The sequence below is a fragment of the Micromys minutus genome (assembly GCF_963924665.1).
Source record: "Micromys minutus genome assembly, chromosome: 27".
Classification (NCBI taxonomy): Eukaryota; Metazoa; Chordata; class Mammalia; order Rodentia; family Muridae; genus Micromys; species Micromys minutus.
Window position 1 is genome coordinate 40,278,998 of NC_137962.1, and position 22,695 is coordinate 40,301,692.

Genomic DNA, 22,695 nt, shown 5'->3' on the forward strand with positions numbered 1-22,695 from the left:
GGGTTCTAGCTACAGGCCTCTGTTCCCATGCCCAATACCCCTTTTTCCTCCTATCTCTGAGGAAAGAGCTGGTACTCCTGTAATTTTCAGGGCACCAGGTCCACCCACCCCACTTGCCCTCTGCCCTTCCAGAACAAGCAAACTGAGAAAGAGGCAGAAAGAGAGAGAGAGAGAGAGAGAGAGAGAGAGAGAGAGAGAGAGATATTCAGAGGGACCCCACTTTTCACCATTCTGCCCCACAGTCATACCCAGCTGCACCCTGAAAGCCAAGGAAGACTGCCCTGCCTCATCGCCCCATCCAGGAGAGCAGGGAAGACCACAACCAGACCTGCCACAAGGGTGCAGATACCCAGGGAGTGGCAGGAACTGCATCATGCACCATTTAATAAGCCTGGCTACTACTTGAGGGAACCAACCATGTCCCAGGTGCACTGTCTTTCAAGAACATTCACCTGTGTGCCTTCAAGTCCTCTCTGGGATCCTGAGGGGGTATAAGGCCTTGCTTTAGCCCCAGTTTCCTGACTGGAAAACTCAGACTATGGCCAAAGCGTTCAGCCCCCTTAGCCCTTCCAGCTGTGGGCTGAGCAAGGTGTAAACCGTCTGCTCCTTCTCCCAGCTGCAGCCTGTTTGTGGACCACTGGGTAGGGAAAAGCTAGTGGGTACTCAGTTCACAGTACCTATTGCTAGCACTCCGGCACACTTCATAGGACACCTCTCTGCCCAGGTTTGTTCCCACGGGCCCCACCCTTCATGGCCAGTATAAGATATTAAGGAGAAGCCAGCAAGGTAGCACAGTGGGTAGAAGAGTTTCCCACCAAACCTAAGAGCCTGAGTTCCAACTCTGGGACTTATACTATAGACACAGAGAATCAACTCCCAAAAGGATAACCTCTGATGGCCACACCTAGACCATGGCTCACTTTTACCCAAATAAATAAATAAAGTTTAAGGCTTCCAGATCCTCCACCACCCTGCACCCCAGGTCCATCTATTCAAAGAAACCCAAGGTCAAGCCCAACCTCACACCTCTTCTCCCCCCTAGCATCTCGGGCTCTTCTCTCTGACTCCCTTTTCCCCTTCAGGTCTAAGTAATATCATCGGGATCATCGTGTATATATCAGCCAATGCTGGAGACCCCTCCAAGAGTGACTCCAAAAAGAACAGCTACTCCTACGGCTGGTCCTTCTACTTCGGGGCCCTGTCCTTCATCATTGCCGAGATGGTCGGGGTGCTGGCCGTGCACATGTTTATCGACCGCCACAAACAGCTGCGGGCCACGGCCCGTGCCACCGACTACCTCCAAGCCTCCGCCATCACCCGCATTCCCAGCTACCGCTACCGCTACCAGCGCCGCAGCCGCTCCAGCTCGCGCTCCACCGAGCCCTCTCACTCCAGGGACGCCTCGCCTGTGGGCGTGAAGGGCTTCAACACCCTGCCGTCCACGGAGATCTCCATGTACACCCTCAGTAGGGACCCCCTGAAGGCTGCCACCACGCCCACCGCCACCTACAACTCGGACAGGGATAACAGCTTTCTCCAGGTCCACAACTGTATCCAGAAGGACAGCAAGGACTCTCTCCACGCCAACACAGCCAACCGCCGGACCACGCCCGTATGAAGACCGTGGGACGGGAACCCCGGGAGGCTTGGCCCGCGGGCGGGGGAGGGATCACAGCAGCCATGGGGAGACCTTCCATAAGCAAACGAACAAACAGCAAACAAACAAAACAAAAACCAAAAAAAGAGAAAAACATAGCAAGTAAATTAAAAAAAAAACAAACAAACAAACTACAAGAAGAACAAAATCAAAACCACAGGCTATATGCGGGGGAAAATATAACCGAGGGAAGACAAACTTTAAACAAAGCAAGAGGGATAAAATTAAAATAGAAAATAAATCTAAAAGAAAATGCATGATTTCCCATGTACCATTATTTTAACATTTAATAAAAACCAATTTAAATGAAAAAAATAAAAGGGAACCAAGATAATGTAAAGCAAAAAAACAAAAAACTAAAAAAACAAAAAACTAAAAAAAACAAAAAAAAAAACAAAAAAATGAGGAAAGCAAGAGAGTATTTATTAGGGTTTTCTGTTGCCTTTGTTTTTGTTTTTTTGTTTTAACTGCAGGGAGAGTTTAAAATAAAAAATAAATTAATTAATTAAAAATGCATTCTTTTCCCTTTAACCCCAGCGGGCCCTGCCTCCCGGGGAAAGTACGGGGTAGAGACTCAGGGCCCCCAGGGCCAGGGGAGCAATGGTCACTGCCAAGCCCCTGGATCCCTGGCTGGGCTCGGGGATGCTGGAGAAGTTTAATGGCTCTGCGGCCAACTCTACCCAGCACCAATGGGGCAGTTGCTGGCCTTCAGGTGACCCAAGCTTTTGGTTCGCCCCTGTCCCTTAGGTGCCTGGAGGTGGTGCACTTGGGGCTACCCAGCCCAGGTTCCTAGTCCTTAATGGTCCTTAATCCACTGTGATGACTTCCTAGGCCTTGAGGAAAGGGAAGGAGAAGGAATGGCTGCTGGTGGCTCACAGAGAAGCCAGACCCCTGGAATCCTCAGGGGGAGCCTTGGTGGGGGGGGCAGTAACCCAAACTCCTGTCCTTGGAGGCAGGAGACACCCACCCCCAGGGGATACAGAGCAGCTGTCCCTCCTCACTCCTCACCTCAGGGCCACTAGATGACCCTGGGGTGATGGTGGACCCCCACACTCATAGGCCCCCAGTCCCCTGGGAAGGGGGCTCTTTGACTCTTTGGGGGTCTGTGGACTCACTGCTGCCCGTCTGGGGGCCCAGGGAGTCCAACAACAACATTGCAAAAAGGTTTCTTTTTACAAAAGAAAAAGGAAAAACAAGTGGTGATTTTTTTAATAAAAAAACCACAGACTATAAATAAATGTAAATATATAATAAGTGAATTTACTTGCAAGAAAATCAAGTAGTATTTTTTTCTTTTAATTCTTTTCCAGCTTTAAACTGTGAAGACAAAAATTGGGGTGGGGGGGACTTAAAATTTAGCAGGGAACTTGTAAAGACAAAAAAAAAAAAAAAACAAATATAGAAATCCATTAAAACAAACAAAATCCATTGGGAGAGATGTGAACTGGGCACAGAGCCAGAGAGAAAGGAGAAAGGCCCCACCATCTTCCTGGGGACTGGAGAAAAAGTCTCTTCTTTCCTGCAGGGAGGTGCTGCTGATGGAGAGAGGAGACCCACCCACACACACCCACCACAGTCAAGCGCACAGCCACTGTCCCCTAGGCTCAGTGCTGCAGCAACTACCCAAGTTCACGCTCAATGAAAACCCTTCCCATCCAACACCCAGTCAGGAGTGTGGCTCAGAAGCAGCTGACCTGTTCCAAAGCCATGGGAACCAACCCAACTCTATCGCTGGCCTTCGTGCTCCTGCGTGACCCCCACTGTACCTTGTATACGTGTGGATGCACCATATTCTTGTACATGGAAGGGCTCCTATCTAATATTCTAGACGTCGTAGCTGGGTGGCCTCTCTGGGCCTGGGCTTCTCACTGGGTCAGCTTGTGGACAGACAGGATTGAGCCCCAAAGGCTCATCCTTATCTCTTGTGTCTGTGACTTTTAAGATCTGCCACCAGCCTAGCCTAGCTCAGTGGAAAATGGCCAGGAGCAATCGAAGCAGTCCTGTTAACATTAAGAACATTCCTAAATCTCTCTCTCTCTCTCTCTCTCTCTCTCTCTCTCTCTCTCTCTCTCTCTCTCACACACACACACACACACACACACACACACACACATACACACCATGTGCCTCCTCACTGTGTTCCCCAGACCCCACCCCCACATCCAGTGTCAAAGCAAAAATTCACACATGTGAGCAACCTGTCCTGCCATGCAGACAGAGGGAGATGCGCAGTTCCAAACGCTCCCCATTCACCTTCCCTTTTTGAATGGTATAACTCCGGTCATACCAGTCATAGTGAGTGGGTGAGGGAGGCTCTTTGAGAGTCTATCTCCTGCTATCTTTGAGGTCTATGAATAAGCAGGCCTTCTGGGGCGAAAGATCTCCCTGTATGGAAAGAATGTTTGCAGAACACTCTCCAAAGCAAGTATCAACCCAGTTAGGTCTGCACCCCAGAGTGAATTGAGGGAGCGCTCAGGTTTCCCCTTTTTCCTTCCCCAGAGTGGCAAGGGCCAGATCAGACCATGAGAACCGGGCTAACCACTTCCCAGCAACCTCACCCCTCCCCCAACTCCAAGTGAGAGCCCTGCTCCTCCCGCATTAACCAGCCTCCTGCCTGTCTTTGCTACCCTGACACTGGCCTGCTCTGAAGGTTCTCTGCTGGAACTCTGGGAATTGGAGGGCATGCTGAGGAAGACTTCTATAGCTTCCTGTCTTGTGTCTGTCAGAGGAACGTTCTCCTCTCAGGTCAGCTGCAAGACAGACCATCTGCTAGGCCAAGCCCAGAAGTTCAGGGGAAGCCTTGGACCCCATGGCTCAGATATGTGGGCCAGTTAACATGCAGGGAGATCAGAGTATCTTCCAAACTGGGCAAAAACAGCACCTTGTCCCTCCTCAGCCCTGCCCAAGGCCCAGCAGATTCCAAACCATACCAGATAAAGGACTAGAGACACAGGAAAGGGTCCTACAATCAAGCAACTCTCTACGGAGAGCTCCCTAAGCTCTGGTCAAGTGTTTGAGCATGAATCGGACTTCTTCCCAGGAAGTGAGACCTGGGGTCAGGCCACCCAAACAAGACTCATGGGTGAGAGGTAATATCGGCTTGGCTGACCAAGAAAGGGCTAGTGGGGGGCTGGAGGGAAGGGGCAGTACTTCCAGTGGTGAATGACAGCTCATGCCCAGCTCTGATCAATTCAAAAACAAAAAACCAACTTCCATTTTATTTTCTTGGTGGGTTCTTTTTTTTTTTTTCCAGACTGTTAACAGAAAAAAAAATTTTAAAAAGAAGAAACCTAAAAACAAAACAGAACAACGAGAAAACAAAATCCTGGTACATGAAATAAAGATTTTCTTTTTATAGCTTGGTCCTCACTTGCATGAATTCCTTGCTCGATTTCCCAGCTTGGCATCCCGTTTAAAGACGTTCTCAGAGTTGAGGGGTGATACAGACTTAGACTACAGGCAGTAAGGTGTCCCAACTTCCTTCCTCTTCAGCATCCATCCCTCAGGGCATCCAGAGACGGAACTCTTCTGACACAGTTCTCTGACAAGTCACTGCCCATCCGTTCCCTTCATGTATCAGCAACACTGGTCCTTTCCAACATGACTGTCCCCCGATATTTGAAAGCAGAGCTTATACTTTCCTTGAGCTCTCCCCTTTTAACAAGACGCCCCCCCCCCCATCAACATACTATTGCTACCTTGTGTGTGTACAGCCTGAAATGGGAATGGTGCTGGGGTATGCTCTAAAGGCTTCCTACAGAGAGATCCAGGGACTGGCAGGAATGGTCTTGTAGGAGCTTCTCAGCTTGACAAAATGGAAAACCAAGCAAAAATACTACTGGGGGACAGGGCTTGAACTTGACCTTGGAGAGATGCCCCATCAGATGGCTGGTGGAGACCAAGGCCTGTATCCATCCTGAACTGGCTGGTCAGCTCATGGAAGGAGGGCCTTTAACACCTCTAAAAGTGAATTGGATCTGTTTAATTTGGTTCACTTCTAACTTTAAAATCTGTGACGCCAGACAGGATTAGAAGAAAGCAGGGGTTTCATATCAAATCAAGACTTAGAAGGTATAAACCAAAGCCAGGCATTGGTGGTTCACACCTTTAATCCCAGCATTCGGGAGGCAGAAGCAAGCAGATCTCTGAGTTCAAAGCCATCCTGGTCTACAGAGTTAGTTTCAAAACCACATAAGGCCACACATAGAAAAACCTATCTTTAAAAAAAGGAAGGAAGGGAGGAAGAAAGAAAAACAAAAACACTCTGCTATACAGTTGGAGTTTGGAAGGCATTCTTTAAGCAGATTCCTTTTATCCAGTGCTGGGAACCAGACCCAGGACAACATCTACAGATGCTAGGCAGGCACTCTATTAACTAAACCATCTCCCAACCTGATAACCAGTTTGATAATCCACCTGCCTGTCACCTTTCTGAATCTGTTTCCCTTGACCTAGATATGGGTCAGGTGGATGAAAACAGGGCCAAGGTGATTTACAGTAGCACCATTAGCTTGCCAGACCCAGCTCCAGCTACCACCCTGACAGCCAGCTTCACCACGGACACACGAGATGTTAAAATGGGTGGCATTGGTATTGTTGGAAGGGGACACACATATCATAAGGCCAACTCTTACATGTATCTGAGGATTCAAACTCGTCTTCATGCTCATGTGGCTAGTGTTTTACGCCTGGGCAGGAGATAGAAGTCACTGAGGACAAGCCATAGTCCATCACCTAGCTCTGGGGACTATCGAGTCTCAAATGCTATGGTCTCAGTGCTGACATGAATAGGAGTGGTTGACTATGCCTGGGGACTTCCAGGTCTTTGTGAGGCAAGCTACAGTCTGCGCTAGAAGAGGGAGCCGAGCCAGTGTTTAGCACCTGAGACTGAGGAGGAAAAGGATGAAAAGAGGGCCACACCCACCCAAGAGGAGCAAAACCCTACATCCTGAGGCCCAGAAAGATAGAACAGCCCACCATTCAGAATGACTTGCTCAATTCAACCCCGAGGCAAAACACTGTCAAGGCCCCACAAATCCCAGACTTTTTGGGGTTCACTTTCCATGAACATGGCCCAAGGCAAGCTCACCAAAGGAGTTTCAGGGATCATAAGCAAAATGCCAACAGCAACAAATCAAACTGAGGACCCAGCAATGTGTTCTCTCCTGTCCTGACCACACATCTGCATGGTGAGAGAAACTTAAAGTTCATTTGGAGAATTTGCCTCACAGTAACAACATGGGTAGCAGCAGTCCTGGCTCCAGCTTCTCCACTCCTAGCCTGCCCTCCCTCAAAGTCCCCATCTCTACTCAACAGGCACAGGATACCGTCTGCTGAGGGACACAGTCTCAGGCTCCTCAGAACAGCCACTGCTAGAACAGCTCACCTTTGGGAGTACAGATGAAAGCTGGTTCTGTAGGACCCTTCTGGCAGAAACCCTGTGTGCCAGGCTCCAAAGCAGAGTCTAGAACAGGGTAGAGGCTCAAGGTAAGCTTATATCCTTAGCCAGAAATCTGTCCTCTTCTGCTCTGGACAGGGCTAGAGTAGTGTCCTTAAGGGCCAGCCAAGGCACCAGCAAGGCTTCCAACTACCTAGTGGCAGCTGAGCCTCACCATGTTTTTTCTGTCTGTCTGTCTGACTGACTGACTGACTGACTGACTGACTGACTGACTGTCTTATAAGACAGATTCTCCTATATCCCAGGATGGCCTTGAATACCCTATGTAACCCAAAATCACCTTGAACATCTGATCTTCCTGCCTACTTCCCCAGTGTGCCACAATCCATACTTATATGGATGGAGGGCTGGAACAGGGGATTCATGCATGCTAGGCAGGAGCCTCACTGAAGCCAACTACGTCCCAGCATCCCTATAGCTTTTGAATGATACCCCAACACTGAAAACCCAGCCTCAAGACTCTGGCTCCAGTAGGTTCAGTCAAGGACTCTAGAGATTTCTGGGAAATCCTGTTCCATGTTGGTGAAAGGCCCCAGTTGGAGGCCAGAGAAAAAGGTCACATGTCCCACAAAGTAGCTTTGAGCAGCCTTAGGCTTCAGTTTCTTGCTCCCTCAACCCTGCCCACCATCCCATTGGATAGAAGTCTGAGGTACATCTCCCTCCTCCCCTGATACACCAGACTGGTTCCTTTTCCTCACCCTTCTAGCCACCAGCCACTGTCCCTCTGCACAGTAAGGCAGACTGCTGTCTCAAAGAATGTCAAGGCCAGCTTAACAAGGAGCATCAGTTTGGACCAGCTTCCAAGTGACACGTAAAATGCTGGCTGGTGCCCAACCACCTCCCTCCTTTGAGACTAGCACAGAGGTTCTGCATCTCCTGGCCAGCCTGTAGACTCCTCTCTGCCAGCCACAGACAGAACTTGGCCCTGCCTCCTACTGGCAGTCACAGATGCAAATCTGATTCCAGATATCCAGCTCCTGCAGTCCAACCACGTGCATCTCTTCCCACTCCCATCTCAGAAGGTACTACATGCCCTTGGCAGCTTAATGTGGCTCCCGTGGAGATGTTCATACTACAAACAAAGGCCACAATGTAGGGATTTTTTTTTTTAAGGAAAAGCTAGTTGTTAAACATTTATCCGAATATTATTGCCTAAATCTATAGGGGCATGTGTGCATATAAGCTCAGTTGTGTATACCTTAACACATGCCTCAAAGCACATGTGCATGTGTGTGCATCTATGCACACAATTGTGCATGTATACCACACACACACACACACACATGCACTCTTCTGGAATTTGATCCACACACAGAAGCAAGTTTCTTCAATCTGTAAGACTTGATCTTGCTCCCATAGGAACAGAGACTTGCTGTGGCAAGAAGAGGGGAAAGGCTGGCATAGCACAGAGGGTGTGCCAGACTCCCACTCATAAATCCCTGGACTTCTTATCTCTGTGGCCCAGGTCAGCTGTGCATTGATGTATGTGGGCAGACGTGAAGACCGCACTATGTCACAGAGACCAGAATCATAGGACGCATGCACTATGCATCAAGGGTGTGTGACTGTGTGTGTTGTGCTCTTAGCCTCTGTCAAAACAAAGATATGTGGTGTGAGGGCAGACATCTGGAATCTGTCTCTAGTATACAGCCCAGACCAGGGCCAAACTCTGCCCCCCGCCAAGAAGATTTATTATTCTGGCTTATGTGGCACTGTCACTGCCTGAGTGGTTCAACAATGGCTGTTTTAGGCCCGATGATAATGACACACCCTTAATCCTGACACTCAGGAGGAAGAAGCAGGAAGATCTATTTGAGTTTGAGGCCAGCATGGTCTATAAGAATGAGTTTTGAGACAGCCAAGGCTACATGGAGAAACCATGTCTTGAAAAAAACAAAAAAAGAAAACAAACTAAAAAGACTGTATTTACACTAGAGAGGCTGAGAAGTCAGTAAAACCCTAGTTCATGTGCCTCAGTAACTCCAAACTGGTGATAAAGGCTTGGAGGATTCCATGGTGGGACACATCTGCAATCTTAGCACTCAAGAAGCCAAAGCAAGAGGATCGAGTTTAACACTGCCTGGCCTGTGCTGGCTTTAAAGGCTCACCACCACAGCTCTGCAGGCAGAGTATTCAGCAAGGATGGGAAACCCGTAGTATGCTCTGAGCTGCTGGCCATCCACTGAGAGTTGAGGGATGAAGAAGACAATCCAGGCTAGAGTAGGGTTTGAAGGGCATCGAGGGAGAAGGAAGGGCATGAGCAGTGACTGCTATGCAAGCATTGGGATATGAGTTTGATTCCTCAGCACCTATATAAAAGGCTGAGTACAGGGGCAAGAGAAATGGCTCAACATTAAGAGTACTGCTCTTACAGAGGACCAGAATTCCATCCCCAACACCCACATCAGGTGGCTCACAAGCACCTGTAACTCCACTCTTGATGCTTCTGAAAGGACCAGGCTCAAATGCATAAACCCACAGGCACATAAACACACACATACATATAATTAAAAATAAAACTTCAAATAGCTACATGTGGCTGCACATGCACCTATAAGCACTATCACTGGGAGGAGTGCTGAGACAAGAAGCTTGCTAGCTATCAGTTTAGCTCCAGGCTTAGTGAGAGACTCTGTCTCAGAGAAATAAGGCAGAGAGCAATAGAACAGGACACCTACAGCCCTCCTCTGGCCTTCATTTATGCACATGATCATGCACACACACACCTACAAACACACGTACATATACCATACACATATAGCACACACAGCAAGTAAATAACATAATTAAATTGGAAAGAGTTACTGTCCACACAACAGAGAAAAACCATCGTGGCACTTCCATGTAATCTCACGGCGGCAGAGCCAGGCCATGAGAGGGAGGGGCAGACACACTCACACCCTGTCCCTGCAGCCTGTAGTTTCATTTACAGTTCCTTGTGGTTTGTAATATTCTGTCTTCGATTCGGCTTCTGCTCATGTCCCTCCTCTGTGAGTAGAACAGCTCACAGCAAAAGACACACACAGATCATGGTGCAGGCCGTACAGAAGGAGGAAAAACACAGTGTGACAAAGGGTACAAACTTATTGAGAAGAAGGCAAGCATCAGGACTTTTGTGGCGGTCACTGTCAACATTGCACTACAGAGCTTTGGTTGAGTTTTCCTGGAAAAAGAGAAACAGTACAATCACCATTTTTTTTTAATACCGAACCATTATTTTTAGTTTTTACTTGTCATCAGGGAAACTATCTGCAATGACAAAAAAAATTAAAAAATTTAAAAAATAAAGGAAACCCAAACTGGAGCCTAGACAACCAGAGGATGGATGCCTCAGAGGCTTTGCATTTCAGACAACCCACGGCTTAAGAAACTGAAAACCCTTGACTTTTGAAACTGCAGGAAATGGTGGGAAGTGAAGAAAATATGTCTGTCCAGAATTCAGCACACACACACACACACACACACACACACACACACACCTACATGCACACACACACACACACACACACACCTACATGCACACATGCACATACACATAGTTTCAGGGGAGAAAGAGAAAGCTGTGTGATGTCAGCATAGTACGGCTTCTCTAAGCTCACCTTCTTTCCCATGGTTCAACAGTCCTCATATATCATTACAACCTGAAATTCTTTTTCTTTTTTTTTTTTTTTAAGATTGATTGATTGATTGATTGATTGATTATAAGTACACTGTAGCTGTCTTCAGACACACCAGAAGCGAGCATCTGATCCCATTACAGATGGTTGTGAGCCACCTGTCTCCTGAGGGCAGAGCTCCAGAATGTAGCCCAATGGGCTAGAACTACTCCAGGCATCCATGTGAGACCCACAATGCACCCCACAGTCCTGGGAACTCCAGAGGCCTCATCTCTGTCTCCTCCCCATTCAGTATCTCCAGGGCTCACCAGTTCCCATTCCCTTATCTCTATCCTCTCAGCCACCCCCAAACATCCATGCCCCACCCTGCCCTCCAGCCCACCTCACCCCTAAGTCCCATCTTGCTCCAATCAGAATTTTGCAATAACACTCTCCAACAGACAAGATGAAAACCTTCCAGGCTTTTCTTTAAGGCCTGCCCTGGACTCCTTATACACGGGTCCCCATTACTTCCCTGCCCTTCTCCCAATAAAACTTCTAAAGCAAAGCACAAGAAAGGGTCCCAGTATGGTGGGGGGGGAGGATAGGGGCACATACACACTCCAGAAAAGTAAAACCAGAGAATTAAAGAAAAGGAACAGGTGGTTGATTAAGTGGTGGAGCCCTTGCCTAACATGTTCCAGCTACTAGGCTCTATCCCCAGCAGATCTCTGTATGCATGTATTATGTTTGTATGTCTGTCTGTCTATCTATCCATCCATATATAATCTACTATCCATTTATCTATCCATCTATCATATCATCTATCTATCTCTCCTTTTCTCTGTCCCAACTGCACCAGTGCAAAGTTTTAGAACTCTGAACAACTTCCGCCATCCAAGCCTCAGCCAGCCAATCTATAAAGGGGACATGGGATCAGTATTCGATTGTTGGTCCTCAGATGTATGGCAGACATGCTTTGACAGCTCTTCCCTGGGCACATGCTTTCCCCTCTGCTGCCCCAGGCACCTTTCTTAACCTAGTGTCTCGTGAACTCACCTGGCTTTTCCTTGTGCAGCTTCCTCCTGCTCAAGGCACTAGAACAGCTTTTGAGCAGTTTGTCCCAAGCTTGCCCTTTACTCAGGAAGCTCTGGGGCACTGGGCTGTGTTTGTACCACTATATTCCTTCCGATTACCATGGAGCAGTCCCTAAGAGAATACTGGCCGTATGAATAAATGAATGAATGAATGAATGAGTCAGTTGTATGAATGAATGAATGAGTCCCGGCATTCATTCATTCCTGGCCACTCTACCACTGGCAGCCTTGGGGACCAGACTCTGGTGAGTCACCAATGCCCTGTAAATACTACGTAGAGAACAGAATGACCTCCTCTTCGCAGCCTTTTCCACCAGCTGCATCCCAGAGTCTGCTTCTGCCAGACAGCACACCCACAGAGCATTCCAGGGACTTCAGAGGCTGCACTTACACGCCACACGCCAGTGGGAAGCCCATATCTTCCCACCCATGTCCCAGAGAGCCTCCAAAGCCTTTGATCATGAACTGGGCTAGAAGGTGGGGACAGTCCTTGTCCTGTGTCCGGAGGCATACTCTGGAGAAGTGCGGAAGCACTCTGCCAGGCTTATTCATTGGCTGAGGACCGTGTGCCCTCCACTCTGAGCTACCCTGTCTCCTCTGTGCCTCACTTTCCCCCTCAAAGAGCAATCACTGAAAAGAGTGACAGACTGGGACTGCGTGACAGCTGGAACCAGCTAAGCAGGAGAGCTGATAACGCAGGAAGCCCTGTACAATGCTAATGCTGTTGCTCGTATTAAGTACTTATATGTGTTAACACAGCAGTCATAAGCAGCCAGTGACTCACTTTTAAAGGGTATCTGATGCTCTCAATTGCTGCCTGGAGCTGGCTGCTTTCCTGAATTGAGCAGCAGCGCCATCCTGTGGCCACACTGTAGAATACAAGACCTTCTGATGGGCAGCTCCGAGGTACCCGGTGGAGGGGAAGCCACTGAGAAGGCTCCATTAGAACAAATACAGAGAAAAATTAGTATGACACCAGAGAATGAGGAGAGACCTCTTCACCCCTGGAGACAGTTTTTTGTCAGGATATAAGTATGTGTCATAGGAGTTTGAAGCAATATTGAGAATGCTTCTCTACATAGTTTAAGAGAAACAGCACGCAAGGGGCAGCCCAACAGCATGCCCAGATCTAGCCATATTCTGCAGAATGCGCTGTTCATGCTCCACCTGAGACTTGAACTTGCCTCTGGTCCTAGCACACTGTGTGACCTTGAGTGCTATGGCACTTGGATCTTGGGCTTTGTTGCTTCGTTTGTTTTCTTTTTGAGACAGGGTCTCCTGTAGCCCAGGCAGGGCATTAACTCATTTCGTGATTATCATGAGCTTCTGATCCTCCTGCCTCTGCTGTGCCCACCACCGTCAAGGGCTGGAGTTACAAATGGGCATCACTGCACCTAGCCCCCAGCTCTTACACCAAGCTCTACCGAAGGGGGACTTGATGGGAGTCTGGCACACAGAAATGGACACCTAGGAGAGTAAGGCAGGAGGATGGATTCAAGTTCAAAGCTTGTGTGGGCTACATGGTGGGATCCTATCTAAATACACAGACTGGAGAGTGCCGCATGGCTTCTCTTCTCTTGCTCCCCTCACATCCCCCAGCACAGCCTCCGACCTTGACACCTTCTAGAAGAGGGAGCCCTTGGCCTCTGCACCCACAGCTCCATTCACAGCCAAGCTCAGAGGATCGAACATGCTCTCCAAGGTCCAAGCCTGTAAAACAGCTCTATGTGCCCTAAGAGGGAGCAGTTGGGCAGATGTGGGGATGGGGCCCTTCCAAGACCTCTGCTAAACAGATGGCACCAAGTCTGCTGGAAAAGGTGGCTCTTTTCCAACTGTCATAGTAACCCTCAAACGTCTGTAGTGTCCACAGGCCACTCTGTGAGTGTTTGGCCCTAGTTCTGTCAAACCGTCAGACTCCCAAGTCCTGTTGGCACAGGAAGATGCCAGTTCAAGGAGAGGAAACGGCTAATCAGAGGTCACACTGCAAGTAAGTTAACAGGCACAAATCTGATGTCTAGGCCCCTAGGCCTTCCAATCTCTAAGAAACCTGGAGCCGGGGAGGCAGGGTCCCAGCTGCTCCAGTTCCAGCCTGCAGAAGGCCATGTGGCCACTAGCAAGCCATTGGCCTCAGCTCTCTTTGCAGATGTCCCTGCCATCTCTGACTTTGTGTCCTTGGTCCCTCTCCTTGAGCCATAAAGAGGAGGGCATTCAGCCGTATCTGCAGGTTTTGTGGAGCAGCAGCTGTGGCTGTTCTCCCTTGAGGAGCTTTTTCTGACCGCCCTGGCTGAGTTACTGTCCCTCTCCAAGCACCCACGGCATAGCACTGCAATTTATCTGCTAATCTCCAGAGGACCACGGGGAGAGTGTGCAGGAGAGTTCAGGAGAGAGCCTGGGACTGGAGTGATAGAGCAAAGTAGGGACTGCAGCAAATTTGTAAGCCCCAGACTGAGGAGACGGGTCCTCTTCAGATATCAGGAAGGACAGAGTAGTCTGGGCAGATTTTAAGAAAATTCCTACCAGGAGGTGGTGATACACAACTTTAATCCCAGATCTCAGGAGGGAGAGGCAGAGGCCAGCCTGCTCTACACAGTGAGTTCCAGGACAGCCAGGACTATGTATAGAAACCCAGTCTCCAAAACAAAAGAAAGAATATGCCAAAACCTGATTTATGTGTGAAATACAGAATTTAAATGTAAACTTAAAGTGTATTCCATAGATAGGAACGTGGCTTAACAGTAGAGCATTTGCCTCTCATGCACAAGATCCTGGGTTCAATCCCATGGACCATGAAATAAACAAATAAGTTTATAAGTTATAAAATGTGTTTATTGCATGAAGCACCTCTTTAAGTATCACATCCTCAGCAGGAGCCACATTTCCTCCCTAGACTCTGGGCTGCTCAAGGGCTTGAACTAAGTTGCCAGCCACGGTGATTGCTTTTAGAAACTTTTTTCAAGATCATGCCCTGGGCAAAGTTCGACCCAAGCTCCCATCAACCCACCGACCTGGACGAAGTTTGCTTGCCAGGCCCTATCTTAAACAAAGTCACCATCCTCTGACATGATTCTCACTCCTCTCTGAGTGATTTCGATTTCTTGCATTCTACAGACAAGGTTCTGAGGACCATGTAATTTGCCCAAGGTCATGTGGTTACCAGAAACCTGGGCCCAAAGTCAGTCTGAGCCCCTCACACATCTATAGACATTGCCAGAGAAGATCCCTGAGTTAGGCCTTGTAGTTAGTTGGCTTCCATGACTAAGCTCTAGACACAATTCAGGACAGTGGGAACCACGTTACACACAACAAAGAGGAGACCAACTTTCTGCTGCTCAAAGCAGGACTAAGGCCCAGAAAGGGGGGCCCCTAACCCAACACAATACAGCTAGATAAAGCCAACAATGGTTTGTTTGCCTTTGGCCTCAGGACCCCAAACCCTGCTTCTAACAGAGAAAAATGTGGGAGGCCTAGTTGCTTATCCCACTGAGACAGTCCAACTCTGTAAACGAGATAATGGTCTGAAGGAAATGGGGATCTATTTTGTCCCCTGTCGTCAGGGCTGAGCATCCTGATATATCTTGGGCATAGCGGAGAAATGGATGGCTCAGCACTTGGAGAGATGCCCGAAAGGCAGGAAGTGGGGAGGATGGCCCAACAGGTGCCTCTCTATTCTGAGCACGGTCCTGTGATGGGTGAGTGTACATACAGCTGAAATAAAAAATAACTTTCAATACCCGTCACCGGCGTGACGGCCAACAGCCTCCCTTTCTTCTGAGGACAAGGAGTACACTCCAAGGCTTGCATCCTTTTGCGTTGGCAACTTTGACTGTCTTGCTGGGGCAGTCCGCCCACCCTGAGGCTGAGGTGGGCTGGTGAGCTGAGAGCTTCTCCTTGCCCGCATACATCCTCCCACAGAGAGTAAATGCTGCATATTTCTGGGCTGTCTGCCTGGGCACTGTGTCCTCAGCCCTGAGTCTTCTGTGAGGAAAGAGTAGGACACCATTCTAAACTTTGCCTCAGAGGGACAGAAAAAGTATGCTGTGGGAAGGGGACACAGAGTCTCTCTACTGAAGTCCTTGCAGCCCAATTTGCTTTAATGATTACAATTCATTTTTAAAGTGTGTGTGTGTGTGTGTGTGTGTGTGTGTGTGTGTGTGTGTGTGTGTAAGAGAAAGACAGAGACAGACAGACATAGAGAGATGCAGTATGCATGTGGAGGTTAGAGGACAACTTGTTAGGACTCAGTTCTCTCCTTCTACCATGTAGACTCGGGGAATCAAACTCAGGTCATCAGACTTGGCAGCAAGCACCTTAACCTACAGACCCATAATAGCCAGCCCTAGAGTTCTCGATTCTTTGGATGGTAAAACATTTTCCAGTGGGCTGGCCTCATTGCCATGAATCCTCAGTGAGTCCCGTGAAGAACATCATAAGTCTTGGGTTTTCAGCAAACTATATAAACATTCACACTGTGTAGAATTTGACATAGACTCTAACCTCTATCCACTTTACCTCAGGGGAGCAGCCAAATGCTCAACCAGCCTTGTGAAGAGCTCCTAGCTTCAGAGTCCGGAAACTCTGATGCTGCAAATGAGTAACACCTCAGTCCTAATGACCTGGGGTCAGTTTCTAAATTACCTGGACTAGCTGACCTTGAGCAAGGTCCTCCTCTTAGAACCTCGGTTTTCTCATTGAAAAACCTACCCCGTGGTTTTAAGAAGAGCAGAAGAGATGCAGGTTGTCTCTCTAGGAGTAGGGCTGCCCACATCAGCAGTCCCATGACATATTGGTTAGTCTTCTGTAGAACTTGGGGCCTGTCTGCACTGGAGGCCAAGCCTTTCCATCAAGTGAGTAAGGGTGGCACACAAATACAAGATCTGTCAGTAATGAAGAAAAAAGTCTAGCCACAGGCCAGCTGAGGCACTTTGTTACTCTGACTAGTCCAAGTACCATGACACCTAAAGAGATAGGAGGTTCCCCAGGCTCATGGGGGTGGGAGTGGGGGTGGAAGGGACATGCATGTTTACTGTGTGTCTTCCCAGCTCAGTTACCCCAAACTACTAAGTCCCAAAAGACACACCCAAAACATCCTGAGGCTCTAGATCCTGTCAAGCTGGTCAGTACTAACACATGCTTTCTCTAAAGAGGATACCAGATGAGTGGCCAAGGCTCCCTGAATGTGCCCTGGTCCCAGTCCAGGCTCCTCTCTGAGAGGAACTCCTGGTGATTTGCTGTGTTCCAAACCACTCAGTCATGCATTTGTAGACAACCACACTGATGATTCTTGGGTAAAGCCTTATTATATAACCACAAGCAACACCTCCTGTTCTACCTGACCTCCAGAGTCTTGTACCTTACCCAACATGACACTTTGGTCTCTTTTCCTATGATAAAATACTCTGGCAAAAGTATCTCCAGGGAGAATGGACTTACTTTAGCTCACAGGCTCAGGTTACAGTCTATCATCGTGGGGGAAGTCAAGACCTCATGCGCTTGAAAGAGCTGGACACGGTGCATCTACAATCAGAAGAGAGCAGCAAGTGCACCCACATTAATGTTCAGCGCTCTCTATTTTATAGTGTCCGGTACACTCAGGGTCCAATCCTGCTCCTTATAAAGACAGGTCCTTCCACAGCTGTGAGTACAGTCCAGATAATCCACCACAAGCTGATGTCCATCTCCCCGGTGACACCATTAACACTGCCTTCACAGCACCAGCCTTCATCCCTTTCCTTTGACTCTGGAAAAGCTTTTGACTCACTTGTGACCTCAAAAAACTGAGAAACTGCAGAGGCTACATGGCAGAGGGTGGGTGATGTGGCTTTTGGCTTCGAAGTCATCAGTGCCCACATAAATAGTCTGACCACCCCGGGATGCCATGCTGAGGAAGCTCAGACCCACATGGACTCAACACTCAGGCAGACTCATAACCAAATGGAGAGAGGGAAACAACCATTATCTGCCAGCTACTCCAACCAACTTTAACCCAGCAGCACCAGAGGCCACAGGCCAGGTCTATCAGCCGGCACTCCCAGGCCCCAACCCACAGGAATGGAACCCAGGACAGGCTTGCTGCTGTTTTTGTGGCCAAATTTTGGAATGGTTTGCTGCACAGTAAATATCTCTACTCTATGACCAAAACGCCAACAAGAAAAGAGGATTTAGGGTCATGGTTTCAGGGGATTTGAGTCTGTCACAGTGAGGAGGTGTGATGGAACAGCACCATCTGTAAAGGCAGGAGTTGAGGGGCAGTGGCTATTCACATGGTGGCAGGCCTGGAGGCAGAGGGAACCAGCTAGAGACAGAGGAGGATCTAACCTTCAAAGGTTCACCCTCTGTGATCAACATGCCTGTCAGGTAGATGCCACCTCCGAAAGGTTCCACAGCCTCCCAAAACAGTTGCAAGACATCAGCCTGTGGAGAACAGTCCAGGTTTATACCCTCACACACTACAGATAGAGGAGCCTAGGGTGACACATATTGCGGGACTTCTTTCCATAGGACACATAAACAAGGAAGTGCCCCTTCCTTATAAGGACTCAGTAACAATCAACGTTTAATTCCACTAAAGTTCACCCCAAGGAACCAATGAGTTTGCTGGTCTTGCTTACAGAGCATAAGCAACTCCAAAGGGGCCTCACCCCAACATAGATGACAACTTCCATATAGCTGCAAAGATGGAGCCCACCCCTACTCCTTCTAGCAACCTTATATCATCTAGTATTACCTAAGTCCATGAGGCTATGTACACTTAGGGGCAGAATCACCTACTGCACGGGTCTCTTAAAAGTAGCCACAGCTGCTCTAATGCTGAGAAAACAGCAGTCTACACTACCACTCCCCACCGTCGACATCTTTGCTCTAAGTCGTCAGTCACAGTGATATGATCATGAGAAATTCTCCTCAACGTGTTCTAATGTGGGTGATAAATTACATGGTCATCCTTCATTAGGCCAAGTTATTCCCATCACAACCCAGAGTGAGAATACAGGACACAGCTTGAACACAAAGAGGTCAAGAAATTGATGCTCTCCAATCCAACCTATGTGGTGAACTCATGCGGGCAGCCTGGGCTTCCCTACTATATGGTGGCTTTGAGTGGTCAGGCCTCTCCTGTAGGTACTGGCAACTTCAGAGCTGGGAACTGCATCACCCACTCACCACTGTGTGTCCCCAGAAACCTATCAGCATTCTTCTATTCCAAAACTGAACTCTGTATGTGATGCCGGAGGGGTGGGGTGAGGTGGACAAGAAGGAGGTAGGAGGGTGATAAGAAAGAGCAATGGAAATGAATATGGTCGATGTGTGCTTGTATGTGTGTGAAGAAATGTCATAATAAAAGCCACGGTTAGACAAGTACTTTGCACTAGCTATCATTTTAAATACAAATCTCAAAGCAAGAGCCAAGCATGATAGCTCACACTCAGCATCTCAGCACTCTGGAGCCCTGAGGCAAGAGGATTACAAGTTCAAGGCCAGCCTGGACTGCAGGAGTTGAATCAGACCCTAAACATGTCCAGAATGTCTTCTTCCACACACTACACATGCATGACACCCATAAAACACTCCCACACAAACCCAGAGTCCCCTTCACATTGAATTGCAGCCCCTGTGCCCGGCCCATAGGAAGTCACTGGAGTTGTTCACAGTGAAGAGTCAGTGTGTGGGAGGGAGAAAGTGAGAGCCAAAGGGCACAGACAAGAGAACCATGCCACCCAGGGAAGGTCTTCTCCACCACACCACCTGGGAGATTTAGAATCCATAAAACTGATGTCTAATCCTGCCTCTGCTCCCTGCTCTGTGAGCTATCTACCAAATGCTCAAAGCCTCCTTCCCCGTATATCAGAAAATGCAGAGTGGTCATTTTAAAAGTCATTTGTGGAAAGCACTTAGCACCTTGATTGGCATACAGTCAGCACTTGGTAAATGTTATCCCTCCCTATGGCACTGTAGGTTCTATTAGAACATGCATTTCCCTTATCTAGACAGATGTTTTATCAGAACAGAACAGTGTAACACAGGCTGGGGTCTCTCACTTCCAGATGTGATTTGTGGGGACACATAGGAAGGCCTGGCAGACTCTTATGGTTACTTCCACCAGCATGGGTGCTCTCTGAAACACGAATCAGCTCTTTCCATTGTTAAACTTGAGATCCTAATGCAAGGAGGAAGCTCTTAGCCACACAGAGAGCATATCTCCTTGCCTACTGACTCCAGTCCTTTGTTTCTTTACTTAGTCAACAAATCCTTATTAAGCGCACACTCAGTGCCTAAGACTCCAAGTACTGCCAGAAACTCCAATCAAGTCCGTAGGGGTAATACAAATGTCAAAAAGACGCCTGAACACAACAGGATCAAGAGTAGGCACCTGCTCTGCTTGGCCTGTTTTTGGCTCTTGGTCAAACGTCTATCTTTAAAATTACTTTTTAATATTCATAGATGCTTTGCCTGAATGAATGTCCATGCACCACTTGCATGTACAGTAACGACGAAAGCCGAGAGCGTTGAGCCCCTGAACTGGTTGTGAGCCACCATGTGGGTACTGAGAACCCAGTCTGGGTATTCAGAAAGAGCAGCTGAGCCATTTCTCTGACCCCTCCGCCCCCCCAAATGTCACTTCTTAGCAAACAGCTTCCCTTCCACCCCATTCTCCCTCTCACATCACAGGAACCACCCAAGGGGATGGAGCACACCTCTCTCGTCTGCTAGAAGAAACCCTGATGGAGTAGATACCGGGAGTATTTGCCTCTCATTCCTTTTGACCATGTGTAAAGTTTATATTAAAATCTGTAAGCTGTGCTGGTGTGTAGCACATATTTGATCCCAGCACCCAGGAGGCACAGTCAGGTAAATCTCCATAAATAGGAGGCCATTTTGATCTACAAAATAAATTCTGAGCTAGCCAAAGATATGAACTGAGACCCCTGCCTCAAAATAAATGGAATGCTATAATCATAAAACAAGGCTTTGAAACATAAGCTAATCTTAACCATTATGAGCCACAATGAGTTCTTTACTCAATTTCTCAAGGAGAGTTTGTGCCTTTCCAAGCTAGATAGACTGTGAAACCCCTTTTACTAAAAAAGGCCCCAGTTGCCAACTTTTTGGCAAGAATGTAAACTGTGGCTTGAGACAGGGTTTCATACAGCCCAGGCTGGCCTTGAACTTCAGGCTGAAATGACCTTAATCTTCCAAAATCTTTGTATCTCTACTTTCCTGAGTGCCAGGAGAGGGAAGTAGGGGAGGCTTTTGTTTTGTTTTATTTCCTATCTCTAAAGGCCTGAGGTCCACAAAACACTTCTTGGGCACACTGTAGAACAATGCCACCACCCAAGAGTGCCACGGAACTGCAGAATCATAGTCTAGAGTGGGTGTGGCAGGGACCCTCGTGAGAGATCAAGCTGTGTGTGTGATGAGCTGAGAATTAGGCAGGACCCTCCAAATCGCTCTCCGTCTGAGAGATCAGAATAGCTGGAAGAACTGAGGAAAGATGACTAAACCCCAACAATAGAAAGGCTGCAGCAGATGACCTCTGGGAGCCACAGCAAAAAGAAGGGGGGAAAGAGGGAAAGACATGGTGGGAACAGTCCAGCAAAGATGGTGCCTCTTCATATTTTAAGGCATTTCGATTTTCTGTTGATCTGGTGTTTTGCTATGGAGCCCAGACTAGCTTCAGATCTACCCAGGCTGGCCATTTGCAGCAATCCTTCTGTCTCAGGTTTTCGGGTGCTAGGAACTCAGGATCAGCTAGGGCAACTCAGTGAGAACTTGCTTCAACTTTTTAACAACTTTTAGAGTCGGCAGGATGGCTCTGTTTTGGAAGCAAGTGTCTTCTCTCACAATCTCCAATGTCACCATCTCCTACCTGAAGTTCTGATCCCCTCAATTTCAGAGTAGAGGGATCCCAGAATATGCCACACCTGTCTAGAAACCAATTCTTAAAGACATATCTTACATGACAGGACCAAGGCAGTGACAGTACACCTTCAGGGCAGAAAGAACAGCAAGAGAGGGATCCTGTTAAGAGAGGACTGAGAGCAGGTCATGATGGCCAGAACAGAGGTTGTGCAGAATAGCTAGCAGAGGGTGAAAACACAGCCAGGGATGTTGCTCCATAGGAAGTTAGTCCTGCTTCATGTTAAACTTTCCCTAGGAAGTGTGGGAAGAGCTTTGAGCATGCTGAGGAGCAGCCCACAAGGAGTAGGAATGTCTTCAACAATGAGGGTAGAGGGTACTATGAGGGAGACAGCACTCAGATGCAGCTGAAATTACAATAGACAGGGTACTCATGAATGTGGTGGGAAATGAAAAGAAGGGGATGACGAGGACCCAGCAGGATCCACCAACTCCAGGGAACAAATATTGGGAAAACTGGCATGCAAGCTCATTGGCAATCTAATGAAATGGGCACTGTCATCGACGTCGCCATTTTCAGCACAATGGAGAGGCCAAATCACCCGATCAAGGTCATCCAAGTGGTATCCATGGTAAGGATTAGAGTGGAATGTACTTTGACAACCATTTATTTTACCCCTTATTAGCTAGCATTTCCGGTTTACTTGAAGGGGCGGAGAGGGACAGATACGATATGAAGGTCATAAAACTAGACTTGGCTGAACCTGGACAGCGAATTTGTCTAAGATGTTTCGTCTAACAAAGGAGATCTGCTGAGAAACTATCAACTATCAAGGAGACCTAGACAGCTAGACCGCGAAGAGACCGACTTTAAATAAAAGCCTTTTGTTTTGTTTTTTTTTTAATAAAAGCCAAATCCAGGTTTCCTAATTGCCTAGCACTCTACAGCTGCAGGGAATGGAAGAAGCCAAGAGGTCGCACTGAACTGCACAGTGTGAATCAAGATTATCGATGAAGACGCAGACTCCTAGCCTG

At 48.1% G+C, this 22,695-nt stretch overlaps 1 protein-coding gene across 1 annotated transcript in view; it reads left to right on the forward strand.

Annotated features, from left to right (window-relative positions):
• The window catches only part of CACNG2 (calcium voltage-gated channel auxiliary subunit gamma 2), a gene marked incomplete at both ends in the record, with an annotated part of 119,460 nt that extends 117,842 nt beyond the window's left edge, over positions 1–1,618 (forward strand). Inside the window, one exon of the mRNA XM_080939715.1 lies at positions 1,083–1,618. Within this exon, the coding sequence (XP_080795841.1) occupies positions 1,083–1,618 (536 nt within the window). The remainder of the gene's footprint in view (positions 1–1,082) is intronic.
• Between the last annotated feature and the right edge of the window lie 21,077 nt (positions 1,619–22,695).